This window comes from Budorcas taxicolor, chromosome 10 (genome assembly GCF_023091745.1).
Source record: "Budorcas taxicolor isolate Tak-1 chromosome 10, Takin1.1, whole genome shotgun sequence".
Classification (NCBI taxonomy): Eukaryota; Metazoa; Chordata; class Mammalia; order Artiodactyla; family Bovidae; genus Budorcas; species Budorcas taxicolor.
The window spans coordinates 44,005,987-44,029,428 of NC_068919.1; the positions used below are offsets into that span (position 1 = coordinate 44,005,987).

Below are 23,442 nucleotides of genomic sequence, written 5' to 3' on the forward strand. Positions count from 1 at the left end.
AACGAATTAACAGCCACCGGCTTTAAAATTCATAATATCAGTCGTATATTACTGTACCACTTGAGCGTATGTGGTGAGAATCTATGACGTCAAGTCTGACATGTAGCAAATCCTGACAAAGAAAAGCAATGTGATATTTGCCTAGGACCCTCTCTGCCTAACAGATTTTTCTTAAGCATCAATCCCAAGTTCATTAAGAACCTTTCTTCTAAAATTTTACATCAAAAATAGCACATTTTTATAGAATGGCAAATAGGCCTCCTTGTATATTGCAACCACACAAGTTGATGATATAAATAACTAGAGTATACAGGTACCCTGCACCTGTCAGCTACCTCAAATGGCATACTGTATAACAAACAGGCTGAGAGCTTGATGTCCAACAGGAGCATTCTATATAACCCAAGGACAGAAATAAGACATTACATCTCTACACATTAGGTAGGAATTTTAGCTTCCAGTCAATTATCAAACAGCAGTCCGACCTAAGAGATTTTTGTTGCCTATCAGCTTCATGTAAAGAAAAAAGGGAAGAGGTAACAGGAAAAATAATGAAATAGTAGAAGGGTTAGGAAAGAACAAGCAAGGGAACTATAAGAAAATTTACAAAACACAAGTCAAACAAGAGAGCAGCTAGACATCACAAGACATCTTCACCCTCAGGCTGATGAATTAGGTACTGAGACTTCCAGAACAAAGCCAGCTATGCATTGAGAGGAAATCAAAATAACACAAACCTCAAAATTAAAAATTTAGGCTGGAAGCAAAGTGTATAGTCCCTGAAAGCTTATTTTTAATGAGCTACCCCAACCCCCAGAGTTGCTGAGACCTCACTAGAAAGAGGGACTATCATGATATTGGACTTTTCCTTTTGAGGAAGGAGAAAATTCAGAGGCCTAACTCACCTATTACTCAAGGCACCCAAGGCTCAAATACCACTCCTCAGGGAAACTGGCTATAAGGCCTTCTGTTCTACTCCTGCTGTCTTCCAGACATGACTGCAATTTTCACCATGATTAACTTCCAGGAATGCCAGCCAGAGGAACAGCCAGGAAAAAAGAACATATTTCCCCCTCACTGTCGGCTAGACCCTCTGGAACAACTACAGACAGTGCCTCTTTCTCTGTTCTGGGCAGAAGAACATTCAGCAACCTCAGGGAAGTGCCTAACAACCCAGTAACACACTTACACCATATTTTTCAAAGATACCGACTCTGATCATCTTATTTAAACCTGCAAGCTTCCTATCTCCTTCATCTATCCCTGCTCTACACTACTAACCCTCCTTACTCTGTTCTATTTTTTCCCCACATCAATTATCACCCTCTTTATACTACATAATTATTAATTATGCTTATTTCTATTTCCTTTTGTTAAAAGATAATATCCATGGGGTTGGCATTTTTTGTCTATTTTGCTCACTGTTAGATCCTAAGCAGCTCGGACAGGACCTCACATATAGCAGGACTCCAGTAAATATTTATGGAATGAAAGAAGTAAATAAGAAAAACTAAAAAAACCTCTTGGAGGCCAACAATATCCAGAGGGCCCAACAGACATGCTTGCCACAGGCTTGCCACAAACCTTTAATTTGTAGAAAATGCAGTATCTGTGAAGCACAGTAGGAAAGGGATGTCTGTATAAACTAAAAACTATAATGATAATGCAGCAGTGTATGACATGTAATACACAAAGAAGCTTTAGCTATGAAGTTAGTACAATAATAGACAATAGGGAGGCCTGAACTAGGGCAGGTGAAAAGGCAACGACAAACGAAAAGATATCCAGAATGATTCAAATTTAGTGAATGAGGTGATGAGATGAGGTGGTAAGGAAGAAAAAAGAACGAAACACAAACCCAAAGTTTTGTGCCGTGGCAACTGGAAGAACTCTAATGCTTAGCAGAGAAAAGGAGAAGCAAGTTCCAGAAATGATGGACTGGAGGTACATTTGAAAGCAAGTACCAAGTAGAAAAAAAATTCCCCCTTTCCTCTATACCATTCAGATTCATAGACTTGGTGAGGCTCAAAATTTCGATGTCTCTTCCAATGTCTCTAGCTCCATTGCTGATACCACTCTTGCTGAGTTTCACATGAAACCTCAGAATTTGTAACTGCAATTTACAAGGCACATTCCTGAATTCACTAATGCTCACCTGAATGTTCATCTCAACCAAACCCAAAGAGCTCACCTAGGAATATTAGGAACATTCTGGTAACATATCAAAACCCCACTGGCTTTACTGTGTACACAGAATAGGTAAGACAATGCTGCCTTGCTCTATAAATACTGAACCACAGCCTAAGAAACTACAGGTACTAACATGCACTGTGGTATCAGCATACAATGCAATGGCCTAACTGCCAGATTTGGATTTCAATCGTGGTGTAGTACGATTTCCAAAGGTTGCACAGCACCTATTCTGGCCATTGTCCAATTCAAAACCCTGACACGTGGGGAAAAAAAAAGTCTATCTACAAAAGCCACTTATATTTCTAATACAAATCTTTCAAAAATCTCATTCAAGTGGAACACTTCCCAAAATAACTTTTAGATTACCTGAGAATTAGTAATGCTCTACAGATGGCTGGGAATAAAGCAGAACACTCTCAGGACTTTTTATGAGTCCAAAATAAACAACAGTTCCGCCCACCACATTTTTCTATTACGGACTGATGGATGTTTTAAGTACAAATTTAAGAACGGTGAATGCTTCTTCCAATGTTCAAAGGTAGATTAAATGTGTAATTTTGTTATGTTAACATACACTCTATCAAAATAAAGAAAGAAAAGACCATCACTCTCTTAACATACAATAAAAGGCTGCTATTGGGAGTTCCAAATCCAAAAATTCACTGGGAAATGCTGATTAAAATTCTAACTTGGGGGCTTAACAACTGGGTTATACACTTTTATTCCTTTGCTGCTGCTGCTAAGTTACTTCAGTCGTGTCCGACGCTGTGCGACCCTATAGACAGCAGCCCACCAGGCTCCCTCGTCCCTGGGGTTCTCCAGGCAAGAACGCTGGTGTGGGTTGCCATTTCCTTCTCCAATGCACAAAAGTGAAAGTGAAGTTGCTTAGTTGAGTCCGACTCTTAGTGACATCCATGACCCAATCTTAGCCTACCAGGCTCTTCCATCCACGGGATTTTCCAGGCAACAGTACTGGAGTAGGGTGCCACTGCCTTCTCTGATTCATTTAAACTACTTGAAAGCAAAGACTTCCTAACATCACAGTTAACCCTTGAACACTAAGAGTTTGAACTGTGATGTTAGGTCCAGGTCTATCTGGATTTTTTTTTTCAATAAATACGTACTATAGTACTGCACAATCCGAAGCTGTTTAGAACCTTGGATACTGGAAGGCCAACTACAAAGTTATATGAGGATATTTTTAATTCACTGGGGGGGGGGGTACCTCAACCCCTGTGTTGTTCAAGGATCAACTGTACTACCAATTTCAAAGTTCCTAAAGTCACCCATCAGCTTGAAATTGCTCAGTCCCTTTTAGGGGGTATTTCAGAGATTCCCCCTTGTTGGTCAAACTGGCGATTTTGCATTCAAGCATTAAAAATAACAATTTTATTTTCTAAACAAAACAGTGGGCAACTTTTATGCAATCCCAAGAAGTTAATTCAAAGTAGGTTTCCTACTAACTGGATGGAAACAGAAAAACGCCCAATCCTACCTCCAGTATCAGTCCCATTTGGCTAAAGATTTCAGATATAAGAGATTTAAAGATCTTAAATCCCTGGCTGAATACACAAAATTACTTCTTATTGATATCAGGTAAATCCTTCTAGGTTTGATTTCCTTTTCCCAAGCTGAGGTTCTTTTTCTGCAGCTTTCTGATCCCCACTGCTATGGCTGGAGCAAGCTAGAAAAAGATATATTTGAAAAATTGGGTGAACCTGCAGAATAAGGATACAAGACTCTCCAAAAGAAGATAGCTTAGTGAAAAAAAAAAAAAACCACCAATATACACATATCAAAGAGAAGTGAGAGTCAAGCCCCTGGAACTAAGATTGCACGTATTTGCCCTTCTAAATACTGATAAGATTTTTAAAAAAAGCTTATGTTAATCATTTTTGTCCCATTCTTTCATCACAATCTTGATATCATAAAATTCAACACTACATGGAACCTTTAGAGATGATCATGTCTAATATGCTCATTTTACAGATAAGGAAAAGGAAAACATAGGAATGACTAGCACAAGGTTACATACCTTGTTAGAGGCAATACAGTGATCAGAATCTGGGTTTATGGCACACAATTCCATGCTTTCTCCTCTATGCTTTAAAAAGCCATATTCGCAAACATTTTACACTATTAAATCAGAAAATAAGTAACTGTAACTAAGCCACACAAAAATAAAATTTATCCATATAAAGAGAACAAAGGGTTAGACCAGGAAGTACTCTAAATCAAACAGAAAGGAGCAGCATTTGTTCATACAGTACATGCTTTCCTAAGGGCACAACCTGGCACGTATTTTCTGAGCCATTTTATTTAATTATCACCTGCGGGTATTTGTGTCCTGTGCTTTCATCAAATGAAACTCCTTAAGAGGATGCCACAGTGACTCTTGTGGCAAAGGTTTGAGAAGTGATAACTTCTGGCAGAGATAACTGATGGTACAAAAGGAACCCACATACACACAAGTGGCGCCAGCAATCAAGAAAAGACCGAGTTGAAGAGGGTGGAGATTCTGCTGGGAGCAAGTAATCCTGAAAATGAGATAAGAATAAAAATCCAAGAGCAAAGCTGGCCTGATACTAATGACCAGAGAGCACAATAAAAAGAAAGCAGTTTCAGAGTTTGCCTGGCATCAGACAGTTCTCACCTGCAAAAGAAAGAAGGAAAAAATTCTTACAGAGACAAAAGAAAGATCACAGGTTTGCTCCTGAGTGATGGATTAGATATGACCTAATAGGTATTTGCCATCTCTTATTTCTGGGACTCTGATCCAAGAACAAACAGCAAGAGAACCATGAAAAATCAGCCCTGTTGGATCTGGAGTTCTGCCTTGACAAGATATAAAGCTCATTCATAGATCTGACTGTGCTCATGAGACTGCAGTTCAACTCCTGCTGCTAGAGCAAGAGGAGGGGGAAGGAAGACAGAACGGGGTGAGTGGGAAGGAGGTGGAAGATCTGCGTTGTGACTATAATAGCTACAGTAATTAGAGTGTTTCCAAGCTGCTGGAGAAGTCTTCAGAGCAGAGAATGTGGAGGGGCCATGGGGGAGGGGGAAAAACAGGAGGAAGCAAACTACTGAGAATGCTAGGAAAATACATGGTGCTTTGTGAACATTTTAAAACAAACAAACACCTGTGATGGCTTCATATAGGGAAATAGAGAAGTTTATATTCTTTCCCAGAAGTGAAATTATACAAATAACGGCTGGGCTGCTTACTCAAAGCTAGGTTATGAACTAGGTGTAAACAGATTCTTGCAAATGTCCCTGTCTCTGCAGTGGTCCACTGTTTGCCTCCCTTTTCCCTGAATCAATCAAAAAAATCAATCTATCCATTCATCTATAATATCCAAATCTGTCTCAATCCTTCTAACAGATCTAAGCCTTCACTTCACTTGGAAAAGTGATTTCTGAACTCCAAAACAGTTACTATATCTTCTTTCCTGTCAATCCACTGTTAATTAATACCTTGTGAATTCAATTAGGTTGTGTGTGTGTACGTGTGTGCATACATGTGTTTCAAGCACACAGTTTGTCAGCCTAATACAGAAAATGACTGGAGGACACCAGAGAAGTCACAAAATAAACATCAAGATGCCTGTTTATAAATTTTAGGCTCTACAGCACTGCCACTTTTGGTGGCATGAACATGTGAAAGAAAAATGAAATCACATTAACAGAAGATGATGATAACCTGGGAGGAAAATCTGGGAATTTGCAGAAAACCTCAAAATAGAAAGTCCCCCTCCAAGTTATAGGAAATGCTACACTTGTTTTTAAGATAAATATTTACTTGAGCTACTTCCTTGATTTAGCCCTCTGGTGATGACTTGATTCTAACAGTGATGTTAAACTCAAAGCCAGAAAAAAAGAGTTATAAAGGTGTTGGGAGAAACTAAAAATGGAATAAAACAAACAACAGAACAGATGCAAACTTCATGTGGAGAATTACATTCATAAAATGAAACCACATGTGAAAGTCTTGAGTAAGCCATGTCAGGTAGACTTAACACAAAAAGTCAATTACATCCTCTGCACAAAACCTGCTGGGTATCCTCCCAGTGGGCTAAATCTTTTTCACCACACTAAAAGCAAAGAATTTTCTCCTTCCCTATCCCTCTAATAAACAAGTGCTAGAAACACTGAATTACCATTATTTCCTTTCCATTCACAGGGCATAAAGCCAGAACTCACAGAAATACAATAGGGCCGTTTAGGACCACGTCTAAGGCATGCTACTCAGTAATCTAAAAGAAATACAGAGAAGGAAGAATCTCTTCCCTTTATTTCATTATCGCCTCACTAACACACCAGCATCAGGCATTAAGCAATGTGAAACAAAGAAGAATTTCACACATATGAACTGAACCTAAACCACAGAAGACCAAGTATTTTCTTGTCACTGTGGCATGTGATTCTTTAACCACCTGCTCAATAATCCCTCTTCAGCTGCACAGCTGCTGCCAATTCCACATGCCCAGCCAGGCAGGTGCTTTGGTGAATTACCTGTTCCCTAGTGAAAAGAGCCCTTCACTGACTCTTAGTGGGCCCAGAACATGCCAATCAGCATTGCCTATCTTCATTTTGTCTGTCACAGCCAACTTTTATGAGTTATCACAAAGGTATACTTAGTCACTATGTGATTTTGTATTTTGCAAGTTTTTTTAAGGAAACTGATTTTTAAAAAATCAGGCAGAAGTGAGAATACAGCTGCTTAAAAGAAAATTTGTCACACAACATAAGGCTGCCTCATCTCAGAGTGGCCCCATCTGTCTGGCAATATTCCCATTCACGACCAGTTTCCACAAGGGAAATAACAATTGCTTAGGTACCTATGAGCAGGAAAAAGTGGCACTAGAAGGTTCTATTGTACCTGGCAGTAAAAACAGAGAAAGCAGAGAACTTCTGGAGACCACACATCATTCCTGTACTTGTTAAGTCTCCACGGCTGAGCCCAGGCAGTGGTATTGAGTCAAATAAGTAAGGAGTGGCACTTCCACTTGACAGAGCAATCAGTAAACCCCTCAACAAATTATCCTGTTCCAGTCATTTAGCTGCTATATGCTAATTGCAACATAATTACTACCAGAAGCCAAAATTATGCTTCCATATCCTCACACAAAATAAGCACTAATCTGTCCAGCTATCTAGACCTCTCACAAGGAAACATTTTCTAACAAGAAGCTGGGTGGAGGTGGGGGTGGGGGTTGGGGGGCTGGAAATCCAAAGTGTTCTCTGCAAGATGGTCACAATCAGAAGATTTGTAAGTTTCCTTGTGGCAAGGGCCCAATTCTGAAACCACTAAATCTAATCAGGGCAAATTTAATCTGAGGCTTCTGCCTTCACTGTCACCTGACAGGATTCAGAAATGAAAGTCAACAGCCCAAGAGCAGAAAGTTTTGGACTCAGTTTAGCTAACTTCACTCAGGGACCTAGGACACACAGTTGGACATGGTCTAAAGACAGACACCACCTCTAGCAAGGCCTTAAGACACTTCTGTCACCAAGAAACAGAAAGGTCAGAACAACCGGTTTCCCTCCTAACAAAGCCTAACACCTAAGCGGCAAGCTGTCATTTTCAAGAAACTCATTGAAATAAAGAGAAAAGGGAGGCAACGCGGTCAGACCGAGGGCCTCGGAAAGACCCTTACCACAACCAAAGGCTCAAGTTCCTCTTCAATGACACCCTATAGGAAATGGCTGGCTATTGTGTACCACGTATATTGTGTACAACTGTCCTCTCACAATGACAACTGATTTCTAATCTCTTTTCAAAGAAAAGTTTTCTTTAATGTCCTAAAGAGAAACCTCATTTCTAGTCCCTAATAATTGTTTACCCAACTAATAGTACCGAAGTACCCAACTAGTAGTACTATTTGGGCATTTCTATGAGGTAAGTACAAGGATAGGGTTTCTTCTAGCTTGTTCTCATCCTTCTCTCATTAATAACTCCCAAGATCTCAATTTTTTTTATGTTACTCTGGCAAATTTCTCCCTAACACAGACACACATATGGATTTTCTGCACAATGAGCAAGTCACATCGTTTCATCAGAATTAAAGATAAAAAGGAAAGTTATTTTGGTTCCCCCAGCTCTTGCCCAGATAGGCAAATTCTGTGGGATTTTTTGTTGTGCAATTATTCTGACCAGGAAGTCCCCATTAAAAAGGTACTTGATCCGTGACTCCCTATCTTAACCCTGCACAGGTTTTTAGTGGTATTCCTAAACAAATAAACAAACATCTTTGTAGGAGTATCCCATCTCTATAAAAAGGATTAAATTGGCTGGCTTGAACCAGCTTAGAGTCTTTTTCCTTAGAAGTCTGACACAAATCTCAGGATTGAGTCTCCCAGGCACTATTTCTCCTCAACTTAGTACAGGCTAGCCAAAGAGGCAGGCACAACATGGCTGGCATTCCCTATTCTTCTGAAAAATGTGTGCCAATGAGCTCTGCATTGTTCCTTACTCAAAAAGAAGAGCCTTTCTGTCTGGCCTCCTCCAATGGCAAGCCCCAGTCTGGAAAAGGAAGAAAATGGCACTGAGGAGCCTGGGAGATGGAGCCTATCCAAAGCTCTCAGACAAGACTTGAACCTATGACCTTCACTGTGTACACAATAGGCGGGTGAGAGGGACCGGTTTATCTCTGCAGCAGCAGTTCTCAGCCCTGGGGTAGCTCTCCCGATAAAATGACACGACTATTGTGTGTGGCAGCAAAACAGTCATCTCCTCACAACAGCCTAAACCAGCACTCCCTCCCCCAAGACAAAGCAGCAGGGGTGAAATTAACTCAAGGCTGCAGAGCAAAGCCTCATAGAGAAAAGAGAGGCCTGTGGGGGGACTGGGGACTCTCCTCAGCCCCTGGGGCTCTGGACACATGGCTGGAAACAGACAGGCTTTCTCCCCCATCTTTCCCACTCTCATTTAGGTAGGAAGCTGTTTCTTAGAGAATTTAATCATCTGTGATTTGTTCAGAAATATTCCCCCTGAAGGGCTCTGATCTCTCCACCCTGTGTGAGCCTAATTCCTAGAAGCTGAAATGACTGTTTGCTGCTGCCTGTTTCACAAACACACATTAATTGGTCAGATGTGTCTCCTCCTCCTCAACCCCAGAGGGAGGAAGGAGAATCTGAGCAAAGCATAGAGATGATCCAACCGTAATTACACAGAAAGGGAAAAGAGGGCAGCACGGGTTTTCCAAACAGGACAGGGTCACAAACCCTCCCGGGGGCACTAGGAGAGCAGTTAAGGCCAGGCCCAGGAATCCCTCCATCTTGAAGAAAAGGACAGGAGTAAATGTGACCTGAAGCCTGGAAGGAGCACACACCCACAGCCTACTTACTGCACACTACCAGCCACCTTGCTCCCCCCTCCTGGGCCACGCACACGTCCTGCTCCCAGCCCTTCGCCCTGAACCCCCCAACTCCCTCACTAGCTCCAGTCGCCCCGGGCCCCCTCAAGATACCCAGACTCGCCTCGGAAACTCTCTGGCCTGTCCCCACAACCTGGCCAGACCCTAATCCCCTCTCGAGCACCCCTACCCTCTGCCTGAACCAGCCCTGGCCACGCTTTGAACTTCACCCTGCGCCCCTCGACGCCCCCTCCCCCAACCGGGCAACGACCCCCCCTCCCCGCCCTACACACCTTCTCCTCGCTCCTCCCCGGCCCCCCAACCCCCACTTCCTCCGTCAGGCGCCGCTATCCCCGGCCCCCTGAGCGCCGCCGCCTCTCTCCTCCCCCAGCCCCGGCTCCACACAAAGCTCCGGACTCACCGCGCGGCCGGTCCCGGGAGCCGCCACCTCCGCCCGCCTGGGCCCCGGGCCGTAGAGCCGCTGCTGCTACGGGGCCCAGGCCGCCATCCGTTCCCGCGGCCCCTCCCCCCCTCCCCACCCCGCCTCGGCTCCGGCTCTCCGCCCCCTCCTCGCGCCGCTCCGCCCCGCCCGCCGGTGCCGCTGTGTCCGGGGCCGCGGGTCCCTCAGCCGCCGCCACCGCCGCCACCGCCGCCGCCGCCGCCGCGATCCGGGACAACCAGGGCCGCCCAGAAGACCCGGACACTGGACTACCGGGCCCTCGGATCCGGATCCTTGTGCCGTCTGGAGCCGTAGAGCGCAGAGGAAACCCGGAACCTGGATGGAGGAGCCAAATCCTGGGTCTCGGAACGCGCGGTCACACGGAGCCCGGATTAGAGACTCGGAGCCCAGATTAGAGACTCGGAGCTCTGGGAATGCTGGAAAACCCGGCAAGCCGGTTAAAACAGAGATAAAGTCGAAGAAGCCTGGGTTGGAGAGCTCGAACCTAACGCTCTCTCCTCGTGGAAAGAACTCTCGCTGGACCAGACTTCCTCGCAGAGACGTCTCTGGGGAAGTATCGTACCTTAAATACGGAAGACACCAGTTCTGTAGGGGTCCAACCACGGGAAGAGCAAAGGGTCGTAAAAGGTCTGTCTGACCGTGAACATCACAAAGAACCGAAGAGCCAGCACAGCTCATCGTGGTTTCATCCACTTTATCTCTTGGTTCAGCAAAGTAGCAACCCCTAATATTTTATCCTTTGTTCTCCGATTTCTTATTTAGGATTACCACTAGTTTTCCTCTTCAAAGCACCCATTTCTAATCCTTCTAATATCACCTTTCACCTTGCCACCCCGTTTCACCAAATCTTGCTTATTATCTCTAAGTCCTACTTTGTCCTTTTCCAACACACCATTCTATTTCTAACGATTTTAGCTTTTATCTTATCTGCCATTCGTCTGATTGCCCAGCACACTATCTAGTAGGCATTCAGCCCTTCTTTAAGTGAACCCTCCCACCCACCTCTCACTCAGGATACTCTTCACCACCTCTTGCCTAAAACGTCCATTCCCTTTCCTAGCGAGAAGAAATTTGTCTTAATTCTCAAGTCTTAGCCTCAATTATGTCCTTCCTGTGTCCTTGCCATCTTAACTCTGCAGTTTTGTTTGGTTGCACTCTCCAGCACTTGGAATCTTACTTCCCCAACAAGGGATCAAATCCGTGTCCCCCTGCGGTGGAGGCTTGGAAGTCCAAACCACTGGACCCCAGGGAAGTCCCAGCTTTGCAGTTATCTTTCCTTTCCCTTACCCTGAGGCATCCTTCAACAGTACCACTCAAGATAGCATGTGATTTGGGGATAAAGGCAGATCATAAAACCCCTTTGCTCTCCATTTCCACATATGCATGCAAAAAGTGTGTGTGTGTGTGTCAGGGGGTAATTGCTAAAGATGAACACTAAGCTGCTCTGGCCTAGGAAAAATAATCTCCCCTTGATCCACCCATATTCAGCTTGTTCTAGGACAATACAAGAACAAAACTGACCCCAGGTGATGATGTTACAAGCGACGATTCAGCTACTTGCAGGTAGACAAAGAGAAGGGTTAGTTTTGAGACAGGTATGACTTAAGAGTTAACACTAAAGTGGCATCTCCTACTAAAGAGCATGACTCTACCATGGGAAAACACTGAATTGCAAAAATGGGGAACAAAGGAAAGCAAACATTCCTACAGTGAATTTTTAGAGAAATTTCTCAAGCTTAGAAGTACCATTAAAAATTTTCAAGCAATTGAGGTCCTATACAGTAAAAGAATCTTAAGTTTTGACTCCTTGCTCCTCTAGACCAGGGTTTGGCAAAATACGGCCCACAGGTCAAATATGTCCCATAAATTAAGAATGGTTTTTACATTTTTGGATGGCTGAAAAATAACCAGACTATTTTGTGATGATGAAAATTATATTGTTATTCAAATTTCAGTGTTCATAAATAAAAGTTTTAGTGGCTCATAAGCCATGCTCATTCACCTATGTATTATCTATGGATTCATTTCACTTGCACTACAATAGCAAAGCTGAATAGTTGTAACAAGGACCGTATAACCTGAGAAGCCTAAAATACTTGCTGTCTGGCTCTTTATAGAGAAAGTGTGCTGACCCCTACTCCAAACAAGGACTGTCTGATAGAACTTTTGGCAATGATGGAATTATTCGATACTTGTGCTGCCCAATTCAGAAGTCATAGCTACATGTAGCTATGTGAACACTTGAAATATGGTACTGTGACTGAAGAACTGAATTCTTAATTTCACTTAAATAATAACATGTAGCTACTATATTAGACAGTACAGCTCTAGATGTTTCTCAGATCTTTCGTACTGACATTTTTTTTACCCCTCGATCCAACATCTCACTCCCTTTCTGTGACACAGCTACACATTCTCAGTCACCATCTCCACCTCACCTTATCTACCAGACTCCGAGTCAAGGTACAAGATTTACTAGGTTTTTGCTCTAGACTCTCCATTGTCACAACAGAAATCTGATTAGTCTATGAAGTTTCACCCCATGAATTAATCCACATTATGTGTACAAACATAAATAGACACACATTTACCCAGGTTTCTTTGTGCGAGAGGGTGGCACTGTGGCCATGTTCTTTCTTCTCTGCCTGAGAGTAGAAAGCCCTCCACACGCTAGATCCCTTGATGCTGCTGGAGCCTGTGATATGGATCACCTCCCCCCAAACACATTCACAGAGGCTGACAAGAGCAGATGTGCACTTGCTATTTGAATCTCAAGGAAAAAGGAAAAAAAAAAAACAACCTTCACCACAGGACTGACTTTCCTCCCCCCAGGCCTAATAAACTGAAATTAGCTGATTTCTCTAGTTTAATAGATGCTTGCTTTTTTACTGGCCTTTTCTAACTGGGCAAGAGAACAGCCCCAATACTGTCTCAGTCTTGGCTATGAGCTCTAGCAAAGGCATTAAAATACACACACACACACACACACACACAAACTTACCAAATGAAATGAAATCCACATAAACGGGCTTTAGTAGAGACAGTAGTTAAAATGGAAAGAGATTAGGGGTTATAACTCATAAAAAGCCATAACTTTATAATTATTCATAAAAGCGATCTTTAAAGTCTGAAATTTTTACACCTACTCCCTAAGGAAAAAAAAGGTTTCTGTAAACTTCCGGCTTTAAAAAAAAGAAGGGAGGACACCTAGTTTTCTTTCTCTAGATTAGCTATAGCAAGCAAATCACCCTCCCACCCCCGCTCCCCACCCCCCACCCCATTCTAAACATCTGTCTGCATAGCCAAAGCCTTCTAAATCCTGACAGAGGAAAGTCTCCAGATTTATATATACCCTACTTTGAGCTTATATAATTGAGACTGTGTCCTGCCTAGAAAAACAAAAACAAAAAAGCTGAATCCTTTAGCAACTGTACAAACTGACAGCCATTGAATCCAACCATCCAAAAGAGAGTAAGATCTTTAACCTGTAGAAGAAAACCAGCTCAGAAATGTGGACCTTCCCTCAGGCCAAGCTGTTCCAGAGTAACAACAGAGTCAGTGCAAAGTGTTGTAAAGTACTGACAGGCTATTCCTGGGCGAGTTTGTACTCAGGCTGCTAAGAATTTCCACTAGACTTTAAATTATGCTATTCATCACTGAGCAACGGAGGGCCATCTACCCCCAAGTCTCTCCCACACTTCCTCCCGGGTGTCTCCACAAATAAAAGAGAGACCTTATACCACCACCATGTGAACTGAAGGGAGGCTTTCACAGGCTGACCATGAAAAGGAGAAGTTTCCAAGTTACTCCACCGTTTACTCCTGTGGCTCCAGCTGCGTATTCTGGATGCTGAGGTTGGGTTCTCAAACTTGTGAAGTTCTTGTAAACTTTCTCATCCCAGCACAGAAAATGGCTGCATAACCTGGACTCTTGCATCTCCTGATGGTTTCCTTTAGGCATGCACGCACAGTCTATCCAGGTGGAAAAAACCAATCCATACTCCTCTGTGCTCAGGCTGTCGTTCAAATAAAAAGGCACAAAGAGAAACTTTTTTTTTGCTCTCCGGGCTCTTCACTTCCTGCCTTTCAATTTTATTTTGGTATTAAAACAAACAAACAAACAAAAAACCAGACAATTCCAGCACAGAATTCAAGTTGTTACTGCTTGGTAAACTAGTAACTGCATAGTGAACCTAGTGTGGCTTCATTAATAGTACTAGGGTCTGTAGATGGCCAGAGAGAGACTTTTTTCCCCCTAAAGAAGTGCCATTAGTGTCCTTTCCACTTTCTCTACACAAGTTGAAAAAAAAAATATCGCATGTCTGCATCACCAGAACAAGAATCTGGTGGGTTTTCCCTGGGAATCCAGGGTGATCAGTCCCCCACAAAACCAATGCCCAGAGCCATGCAACAAGCAGGGTTCACAGTTGAGTGAACATCAATGCATAAGTGGAGGAATTTCAATGCAAATAAACGCTGAATATGAAGGATTAAAGAAAGGGGAAATTAATCTTTTTCATAACACAGGGCACTTTTTTTTTCTCTCCCTTGTGCTCTCTTTTTTAAGTCATGCACACAACTGCTGGAGGGAATCCAACTTCCCCAGTGTGGTAGTGCTGCTTTATAAAAAGCAGAACATACACATTTAAGACCATGAATTTCCTGAGGATGCCAGCAACTGAGATTCTGACAGCTCTTCTGAACAGCCTCAGAAAAAAAAGTACTTCACTAAGTGGGACCAGAATGACTAGTAAAAAGTCTCATTTCAAACCAACCTATTTTTTCAAAACTCATAGCTTCCTGGGGTATGGATGCCTTAAAGGGTTTGGTTTCAGCATTTTGGGGTCATCTAGATGCATTTACTGAATGGATTTTATTTTTGTTTGTTTCTAACTGCTCCATCCAAATGATACTCTTGCAATACCAACAAAATAAATAGCGCCGTTTCATGCTGCTTTAGCAGGTGGCTCCATCTCATCCCAGCCTGATCCTCTCATGTCCTAATGTCTCAAACCAAAGAACAAAGTGGCAGCACCTCTTCAAGTTATACACCCACCCGAGCCCCGCCCGCCCCCCAAAAATCTGCCAGCGAAGTACTCGGTTTTTGAATACTATTCACTTGAAGAGATGCTGGACTAGAGCAGCAAACCTGTTAAGTCTGGGGACTTTGTTCCCATCACTTGTTTGTATTAAACATAGAATTCCTCAGACATCCTAACACCCCACCAAGCTATCGTTTTGGGGAAAAAAAAACTTTAAAATTCAAGTGGTCCCTTAAAATATTGTTAACCTAGGTTAAGAATTTTCCTAACTAAAATGAATCCAAGCCTCAGAGAGGAAATTTCCAACTTGGTCCATTTTCTTCTGTATCATTCTAAGAAAAATGTCAAAGATTGAGAATTTTTAAAATAAGTTTTTATAAATAATGTATCCAAAGATTTTTTGACCCACTACATACAGTAAGAATCTCGTTAAGAAAAATATACAGATTTTGATAAGAGTTTAAATTCTGAGAGAAAGTTTAAAGCCTGATGCCAAGTCCTTAGATTGCTACTGCTTCAATTTCAAAAGACCAGTGGACAGCAATTTTAGTACACAGAACTCCACTATGCTGTAGAGTTCCTTTTTTCCTGGGTCAGCCAGCTTTATTCTGCTTCATTAACCCCTTCTTTGCTCCTTGATGGATTTTGGAATCCAGTTTCCCTGTAAGGGAGAAAAAGAAGCCTCGTTATTTATTTTTTATATTTGCAATGCAAATCTTTCATGGCCTCTCAGGTCTTCTGGTTACTGTGTTCCTGTCACATTCAATTATCTTGCTCCAGGACTCAGACACTTTCAAACTTCAGAGTTTCATTCTGTAAGAATGAGGAAGCAGTGGGAACATGGTCCAGGGACACACAAACGTCTGCACCAACACAATGAGCATTCACAGCAAGAATCGAAGGAGTTAGTATTTCTAATTCTGTAGTTACTAGAAAAAAAAAAAACATGTTTTCTGGAGTGTCTGATACTAAGGCAAGTTTTTAAAGAATACAAACATAATGATAAAGGAAGACATTTCACACAGTGGGAAACTCATTCCTCTGACCTGTTAACTGGCGGAGCATAATGCATGAATCTCCCTCGCGGTGAGAAAAGCAATTCAATTCACTCCTTTGCTGCCTCAGACTTAACAGGGGGAGGGACTTGAAACAGTGAGGTAGAATCCACATGAATGCTTTTCTAACAAAGGGGCCCTATCACCAGCTAAGAAGGGCAAAGGTCATGGGCTGTATGACTCCTCTAAGTGTTAAAGTTAGAAAACAAGCAACATTCCTGTCCCAGGTGACCCTAATGAGAGGTATTCCACTGATGTGGTCTCCGACCTCTGACTTCTCAGATCTACCAGGATAAAGGTCAGTTCAGCGGTAGCCGCCTTAAGAAATACCCATCTCAGGAAGAACTTAACAGAGTTCCTGTCTGTCTGGCCTGAGAACAGAGCTGGCAGGTGACTTTCTCCCACAAAAAGTCTTATTTAAGTCCGTAGGGATGCTGATGCTGGAAAGAGAAATAGTTCAGTTCAGCCTTGGCAGTAAATAAACAAAAAACACCGAAACAAAAGCAGCTGGGTGTACTACAGTCCTATACCCACAACCCCGGCCCCTTGTACTCTATCATTTTCATTTGCCGCACTAATCAGGTGCAATAGAGGAAGCACTGGACAAGAAGTTAAGAGACCCAGGTTCCCGTACTCCTTTGTCTGATACAAACAAGTCATCTGATCTGTCTGGACTTCAGTATCCTCATTTGTCCAACCAAGATAAGAATTCATGTCCTGACTACTGCACAAAGAGAGTGTCCAAAAAAAAAAATTACTTCAATCTAACAAGTTTCCTGTTTTCTTAATTTTTTTCTTGTTCCTCATCTCTCCAGGGCTACACCTGCCTTTGGAATAACATTACTTTCTTTTCTGGGCTTCCTTAGAAAATGATGTCCACAACAGCCACAATGATGCTGATTTTAATTTGGGCTTTAGAAACGTAAGAGTATTCCCAGGGACTTAGGAGTTCTTTCCTCCCCCAGGCTGCCTTGCTGGAAATCCAAACATGTGCCAGCAATCTGGCAAAAAGCCCTGTTACGAGGCAAATTTGCCTTTGTATCCCTAAGACTACCCTAGTGACCACCAAATGGTAGGTGCTCAATAAATGAATTAAAGAAAGCAGGCACTGCAAATTTCAGAACCTTTACTGTAAAGGTTTGGGAACTACTAAGTAAACAAAAATAGCAGATATCAGATAAACATAAAAGAGTACTCACTGTAAAGGTGGTGGTACCCAGAGGTACGAAGAAGTACTGCCTCTCATTAAGCTTTTTAGAACAAGTTAGGACAGAATTTACAATTCCATCTAGGACACCAGACTTCCAATTCTCTGCACTGAGTAAGTTAGAAGACGCAGGTCCCAGTTTTAGTTCTAAGACTACCTATCTGTATGACCTTGAGGAAGTCACCTAGTCACTCTTGTCCTCAACTTTTTCAATACTGTGAGGAAACTGGACTACACAGTACTGAAGGCCCTTTGCAGCTCTATGATACTTTGGCCTAAAAATGAAATGTAAATGGGAATACTTTGTTTCTGAGGCAATATGATAAAAGTGAGAAAAGCAGGAAATCTAGAGGTAGGAAGATCTGAGCAAAATACAACTTCTGTAAACCTGTTCACTCAACTATAAAATGAAAGGAAGAAAAAATTTCTATAACTTACAAAGTTGTTGAGAGGATTACAGCCAATACTAAGTGCTTTTCTGAGTACGAAGCACCATACCAAGTATTTTATATACACTAACTCATTTAATCAAACAATTGATTGAAATAAAATACATTCAAGTGCTTCATAAATTCAGAGGTCTCTGAAAAATTAACAGTAGTTGTATTATTTATGCTAAGGCTTGGGAGTTGTGTTTTGTAGTTATGATCTCAGTTGTACTTTTAATTTACCAAATTTATCAGCATCTCTAGGCAAGACTTTTAACTATTTATTTCAGGCTCCTCATATTTAAAAAAAGAGAGAGACATTACTTTCTTCACATTCTCAAAGCTTGCCTGTATAAGAATATCCCAAATATTGTTTTCATAAAACTCCAGTCTGATTGTGAAAGCCCTCAAGTGAGACCAGCTCAGATAAGATCAACCCATTGGAGGAAAGCACTCAATGGTAGGCAAACTAATCTCTGGCTTCAGTGATGATGTCATAAAACGGAAAACTGATAGGAGAAAGGAGATAGAAAGGAAGAAGGATTTCCAGGGCACTCCCAGGGATTCAGAAGTGTTTCATCCCCTTTTCATCCCCTAGGCTAATCTAAGAAAACCATACATGTGCCAGCAATCTGTGAGCTCCTTACAACTAAAAACTTCTTTGCATTCCTAACATAGTGACTACCAGTAGTGGCAATCCTTAGGTCAGCTGGGCAACGAAGGCCAGGACCTGGGGTTCCTTGCATGGAGAAGCAGTTATTGTGGATGCCCTCTCAACTCTGAGTTCTAGATTAGCCTGTTTTTTTAAGATGTGGGATCTGGACAGTTATAGTAATATACAGTATACTCTCTTAAAAGCAGAGTGATAATGCTTAGTTTCTGTACTTCCCCAATATTTTTACATTTAGTACGCACAGCATTTCAGTGTTAAACCACATCCTCAATCATGGTGCCTAAAAGAAAATCAAATGCATATGCAGCAGATGGGGGAGAAGTTAAAAGGGAAAAAACTATTTGCCATCAATCGATAGAACTCTCATAGGGATTTTCACAAGCTTTGCATACGATATAAGGCAGAATTTGCATGAATTTAAAGCATATAGTTCATTTAAAGTAAAAAATTTCCTTCATCTCTTTGAGCATTCAACCTACATATTCTACTATACTTAACTGTTTTGCATTTCTTAATTTGAGCAGACACATAGCCAAGTGATTTCATATTGTGCACTGTTTTGTGAATTATTTTAACTTCAAGAAGCACAATTATCCCCAGGTCAAGCAAACTCAAGTTTACATGCCCCAAAAAATAAATAAAAATATATGCTTTTAATTTAAACCATACACACACACACACACACACACACACACATGATACAACATGTAAATATATTATATTGTAGGAGTTTATTTGCAAGTCAGAAGTTTGCAACTTAGGATAAATTTCTCATAGAACTAATCTATGAAGAGTGGCTAAATTCCTAAGCCATCACATAAGAAAAAATATTTAAGGCACAGAATTGTAACTGGACTACTAATATTATTAATAGCATGGAACTTAACCACTTCATGTAACAGTATTCTAAGAAGAAAATGTGAAGCATTCCAAATTAAGAGCCAAGTATGTATTTTTCCCTATGGCAGTGGGATTAAGGACTTTTCCAGCTGTCAACTACTGGAGGTGGGCCTCTATGGCCTAAGGGAAGGAAGTTCTGACAAAGTGTTAAGGTCTTTAAAGATAGCAAAGATGAATGAAGGATCAAGGAATGAAGAGTTGGAGGGAATGAAAACTACACCAGACTAAATCCTCCGGCTTGCTCCCTCTCATCAGAAAATCTTTTTCTGAAACACGGGGATTGGTCATTCTATTCTTGTCCCACACCCCACTCACCCGCTTTACCTACTGTTTCTGACCCATGTTTTACCTTGCTTGGTCTACCATGGGGAAAGCTGCAGTCTCAGAGTTTTTTCCAGCCCTGCTGTCCCTGAAGCACACAGCCCATTTTGACTTTTTTAAAGCTTTTAACCAATAGATGCAACAGGGAAAAGCTTTCTCTTAAGATTACCACTCACTCCACCCCCTATTAAACCTTGTGGATAAAAACCAAGGTCATAAATGTGCTGAAGGTGAGTCTCTGAGATGAGAAAGTACTGAAGTTAAAACATTTCAGAGAAATATATAAACACTGTTTACACAGAACATTTTCTCACAAGAGTTTAAGCAGTAGATGAGAACCAAGATAGGGAGGAAGCTCTGAAAAGGTAACTGGAACTAAAGATCAAACAGCAGTGGGTCTGGGAGAGAAGCCTGACAACCAGTGTTGCCCTCAGGGCCTAAGGGAAGGCAAGAACAGAGCAGAGTAGGAGGGGTATAATTTCACAACTTAAAAAGGAGAAAACAAGATTTAAATCCTAAATAGCTAAGAAGAAAGAAAAAGAATTTCCAGGGCCACTTGGCTAACAGTGCAGGTAAAGTATTAAGTAAATAATTTGTGTAAGTCAAGGGCAACTTATGTTCAGATTTTCTGACTTGCGGGAAATCTCAAGAATATGTTTCATAAATCATCAGAGTTGCCTGAATTTTGGAGTGAATATACAGTCATCTAAATCATACTCCAAGCATTTCATTTTGGGCCCAAAAGCAGTATTATCCATTGTGTAATCAGCTAACCAAGAGCATTACTATTACTTGAGAGAGGGCCCAGGAATCTGTGTTTTAACAGCTCTGTAGGTGATTTTTATTTACACTACCCTCTAAGAATTACTTCTCCATAGAACAGATTTATAAAATAGTTGGTCCCCAGGCACAAAGTTTTTCCAGTTGTCATGTATGGATGTGACAGTTGGACTATAAAGATAGCTGAGCACTGAAATTGATGCTTTTGAACTGCGGTGTTGGAGCAGACTCTTGAGAGTCCCTTGGACTACAAGGAGATCCAACCAGGCCATCCTAAAGGAGATCAGTCCTGGATGTTCATTGGAAGGACTGATGTTGAAGCTGAAACTCCAATACTTTGGCCACTTGATGCGAAGAGCTGACTCACTGGAAAAGACCCTGATGTTGAGAAAGATTGAGGGCAGGAGGAGAAGGGGACAACAGAGAATGAGATGGTTGGTTGGATGGCATCATCGACTCAATGAACATGAGTTTGGGTAAACTCCGGGAGTTGGTGTTGGACAGGGAGGCCTGGCGTGCTGCGGTTCATGGGGTCGCAAAGAGTTGGACACGACTGAGCGACTGGACTGAACTGAACTGAGGCACAAGGTCGGGTAGCCCTGTGGACAGCTGACAACAATGCATGTCCTAGGAGCATCCAATTCACACAATGGGAAAGCAATGTCACAAAGGCACAGAACAGTAACTGACATAAGCAAGCAAATGGGAGAGCTGTTCATATTGTGTTTAAAAGTACGTAAGAAAGAGAGAACACCACTCTGTGTTTCTTGAAATTGCTTGGAAATAGAAGAACCTGGTATATGACTAAACAGAGAAGCTGGGAGTTGAAGATGGGGTGGAAGTGGAAAGAATAAAGTCATAAGCACTTCCTAAAAAGTGAACATGCAGAGGGTACTATAATCACAAACACATAAAAGCAAACATTACAGAAAAGAAAACCATCAAGAGGTTTCAAAAAGAGAATGAAAATCAAGAAGGCTAGAGCAGACCTCTGGGACCAGTAATCAAACCAACAGTAGGAAGTGGTACCTTCAAAAAGTTAAGTCTTATTCTTGGATTGAATACTGAGGAACAATGGTTAAGAACAGTACAGTGGAGCAAATGTAATCTTTTGGCTTACAAGTAGTATTTTAAAGGTAATGGGGTCCTAACTGGAAGTTTAGAGTGATTCACTCATATACCAATAATTGTGGATCAAGGTATGCTTCAGAAAGGCTATACTGTAGTTAACCTAACGTTAAAGTTATTGATAAAAAGAATTTTTTAAATTAACAGTAACTTTAATATTAAACAGTTGATTAACAATGTTGTATTAGTTTCAGGAATATGATAAATAGAATTTTTCTAATTCTTCAAGTATTTGAGATGATATGGAACAGGATGAAAAGAGAAAAAAAATTTTAAGTTAAACAAGTGAGATTCAAGATAAAAAAAAAAATAGACCATAGAAGCTTGTGACTTACAGATTTTTGGATTTCCTTTAATAGGAAACTTCACAATCATTTCCTGGGGATTTGTGCAGATGAAAACAAATGGAGAATCAGATTCTTCTTGACTTATGTCTGGATACTGCAAAATATAAAAATTAAAAGTTCAGGCTAGTTGAGACAAACTTTGAATTTCAAGGAGATTAAAGGATGTCCCAGAATCCACCTCAATGTTCTGATGGTGGTACTCTCCATTACATAGCCAGGTAAAGACGATAATGCTCAACAAGCAAGAACAAACCTTCCACTTTCCCCCAAGCTTTAGCACAGTATTCTTATACAGTCTTTTGCCCACCATTTGTGACTTCCTATAATGGAAACAACTTCTTAAAAAAAGATGTTTGACATCTTTCCAGAGAATCAAAACTGACTAATCTTTCAATATAAGCAACTGTGAATTGGGAGATTCAGAGGTCTCCTGCAGGAACATCAGGCACGCACCTCCAGATTCAGCTCAAGTGAAACACTGGAAGGTTTAAGAAAAATAGAACATTTGTGGAAATTCTGCCAGAAACGATCAACAGGGCCCTTCTCTCACTAAAGGGAAGGAAGATGATTCATTCTGAAAGGTATGAACACGCCAAAGTTGTTTTGCTGGACACATTCCAGACTCACTTAGGGTGAAAAGGTAACAGTAGAGCAATTCTGAAAATAATTTAGAAGCCTCCTTTGGAGCTCCTATCACAAAATGAATCTGTGTGAATTCTTAGGACTTTTATTCCTCTGCAAAGACAGACACAGAAACTAGAGTAAGAATATCTGGCCACACAATCACAACTTAAGGAACAAGTGGGTGTTGGCAGAAAAGTGCTCTCCAGCAATGTGCAACTGACTGGTATTTCAACATTTCCTATCTTGGGATGTCTTGTGTTTAGTATGTTCGATAAATACGACTCTAAAGCTGACTATGGCCGTGGGTCAGATGTCACTACCAAAGCCACCTTTCTCCTGGTGATGAGAAATTGTGAAATTATTTTCCACTCTTATTTATCTGCTAAGATGTATCCTGTAAAGATCTAAGGCTCTAAAGTAAAAATGGAGGTTTCAGTGAAATAAGGAAGAAAACTCAAATGTCGGGACTTCCCTGGTGGTCCAGTGGTTAAGAATTCGCCTGCTTATGCAGGGGACACAGGTTCAATTCCTGGTGTGGGAAGATTCCACATGTTGTGGGGCAACTAAGCCACTGAGCCACAATTACTGAGACCGTGTGCCCTAGAGTCTATGCGAAGCCCATCCAAGGCAACTGGAGAGTAGCCCCCACTTGCCGCAACTAGAGAAAATCCTCGCACAGCAACCAAGGCCCAGAGCAGTCAATAAATATATAAAATGCATTTAAAAAAAAATGAAGATGGAAGGAGAAACTTTTTTTTCCTTACCCTTTGGATCTTTAGAAGTCAAAGAAAAGTGGGGCCCAGCTGTTACTGTTGAGGTGCTTAAGCACAAATAAAACCAGAAGCTGCCATCAAGATCTTTAAACCTAATTCTACAGACACCGAAGTAGCAACAGTCACAATTCGTATCTCTTCGATTTTCCTGCTCTCT

At 41.5% G+C, this 23,442-nt stretch overlaps 2 protein-coding genes across 4 annotated transcripts in view; both read right to left on the bottom strand.

Annotated features, from left to right (window-relative positions):
• The window catches only part of ZNF609 (zinc finger protein 609), a 195,294-nt gene extending 185,229 nt beyond the window's left edge, over positions 1 to 10,065 (bottom strand). For both annotated transcript variants that reach the window (XM_052646253.1, XM_052646252.1), the window contains exon 1: positions 9,970 to 10,065. The gene's annotated coding sequence lies outside the window, so the exon portion shown is untranslated. The remainder of the gene's footprint in view (positions 1 to 9,969) is intronic.
• Positions 10,066 to 15,460: 5,395 nt separating this feature from the next.
• The window catches only part of TRIP4 (thyroid hormone receptor interactor 4), a 50,387-nt gene continuing 42,405 nt past the window's right edge, over positions 15,461 to 23,442 (bottom strand). For both annotated transcript variants that reach the window (XM_052646889.1, XM_052646888.1), the window contains exons 12-13: positions 21,877 to 21,982; positions 15,461 to 15,710 (exon numbers count right to left, since the gene is read on the bottom strand). In XM_052646889.1, the coding sequence (XP_052502849.1) occupies positions 15,643 to 15,710; positions 21,877 to 21,982 (174 nt within the window). In that variant the 3' untranslated portion in view covers positions 15,461 to 15,642. The remainder of the gene's footprint in view (positions 15,711 to 21,876; positions 21,983 to 23,442) is intronic.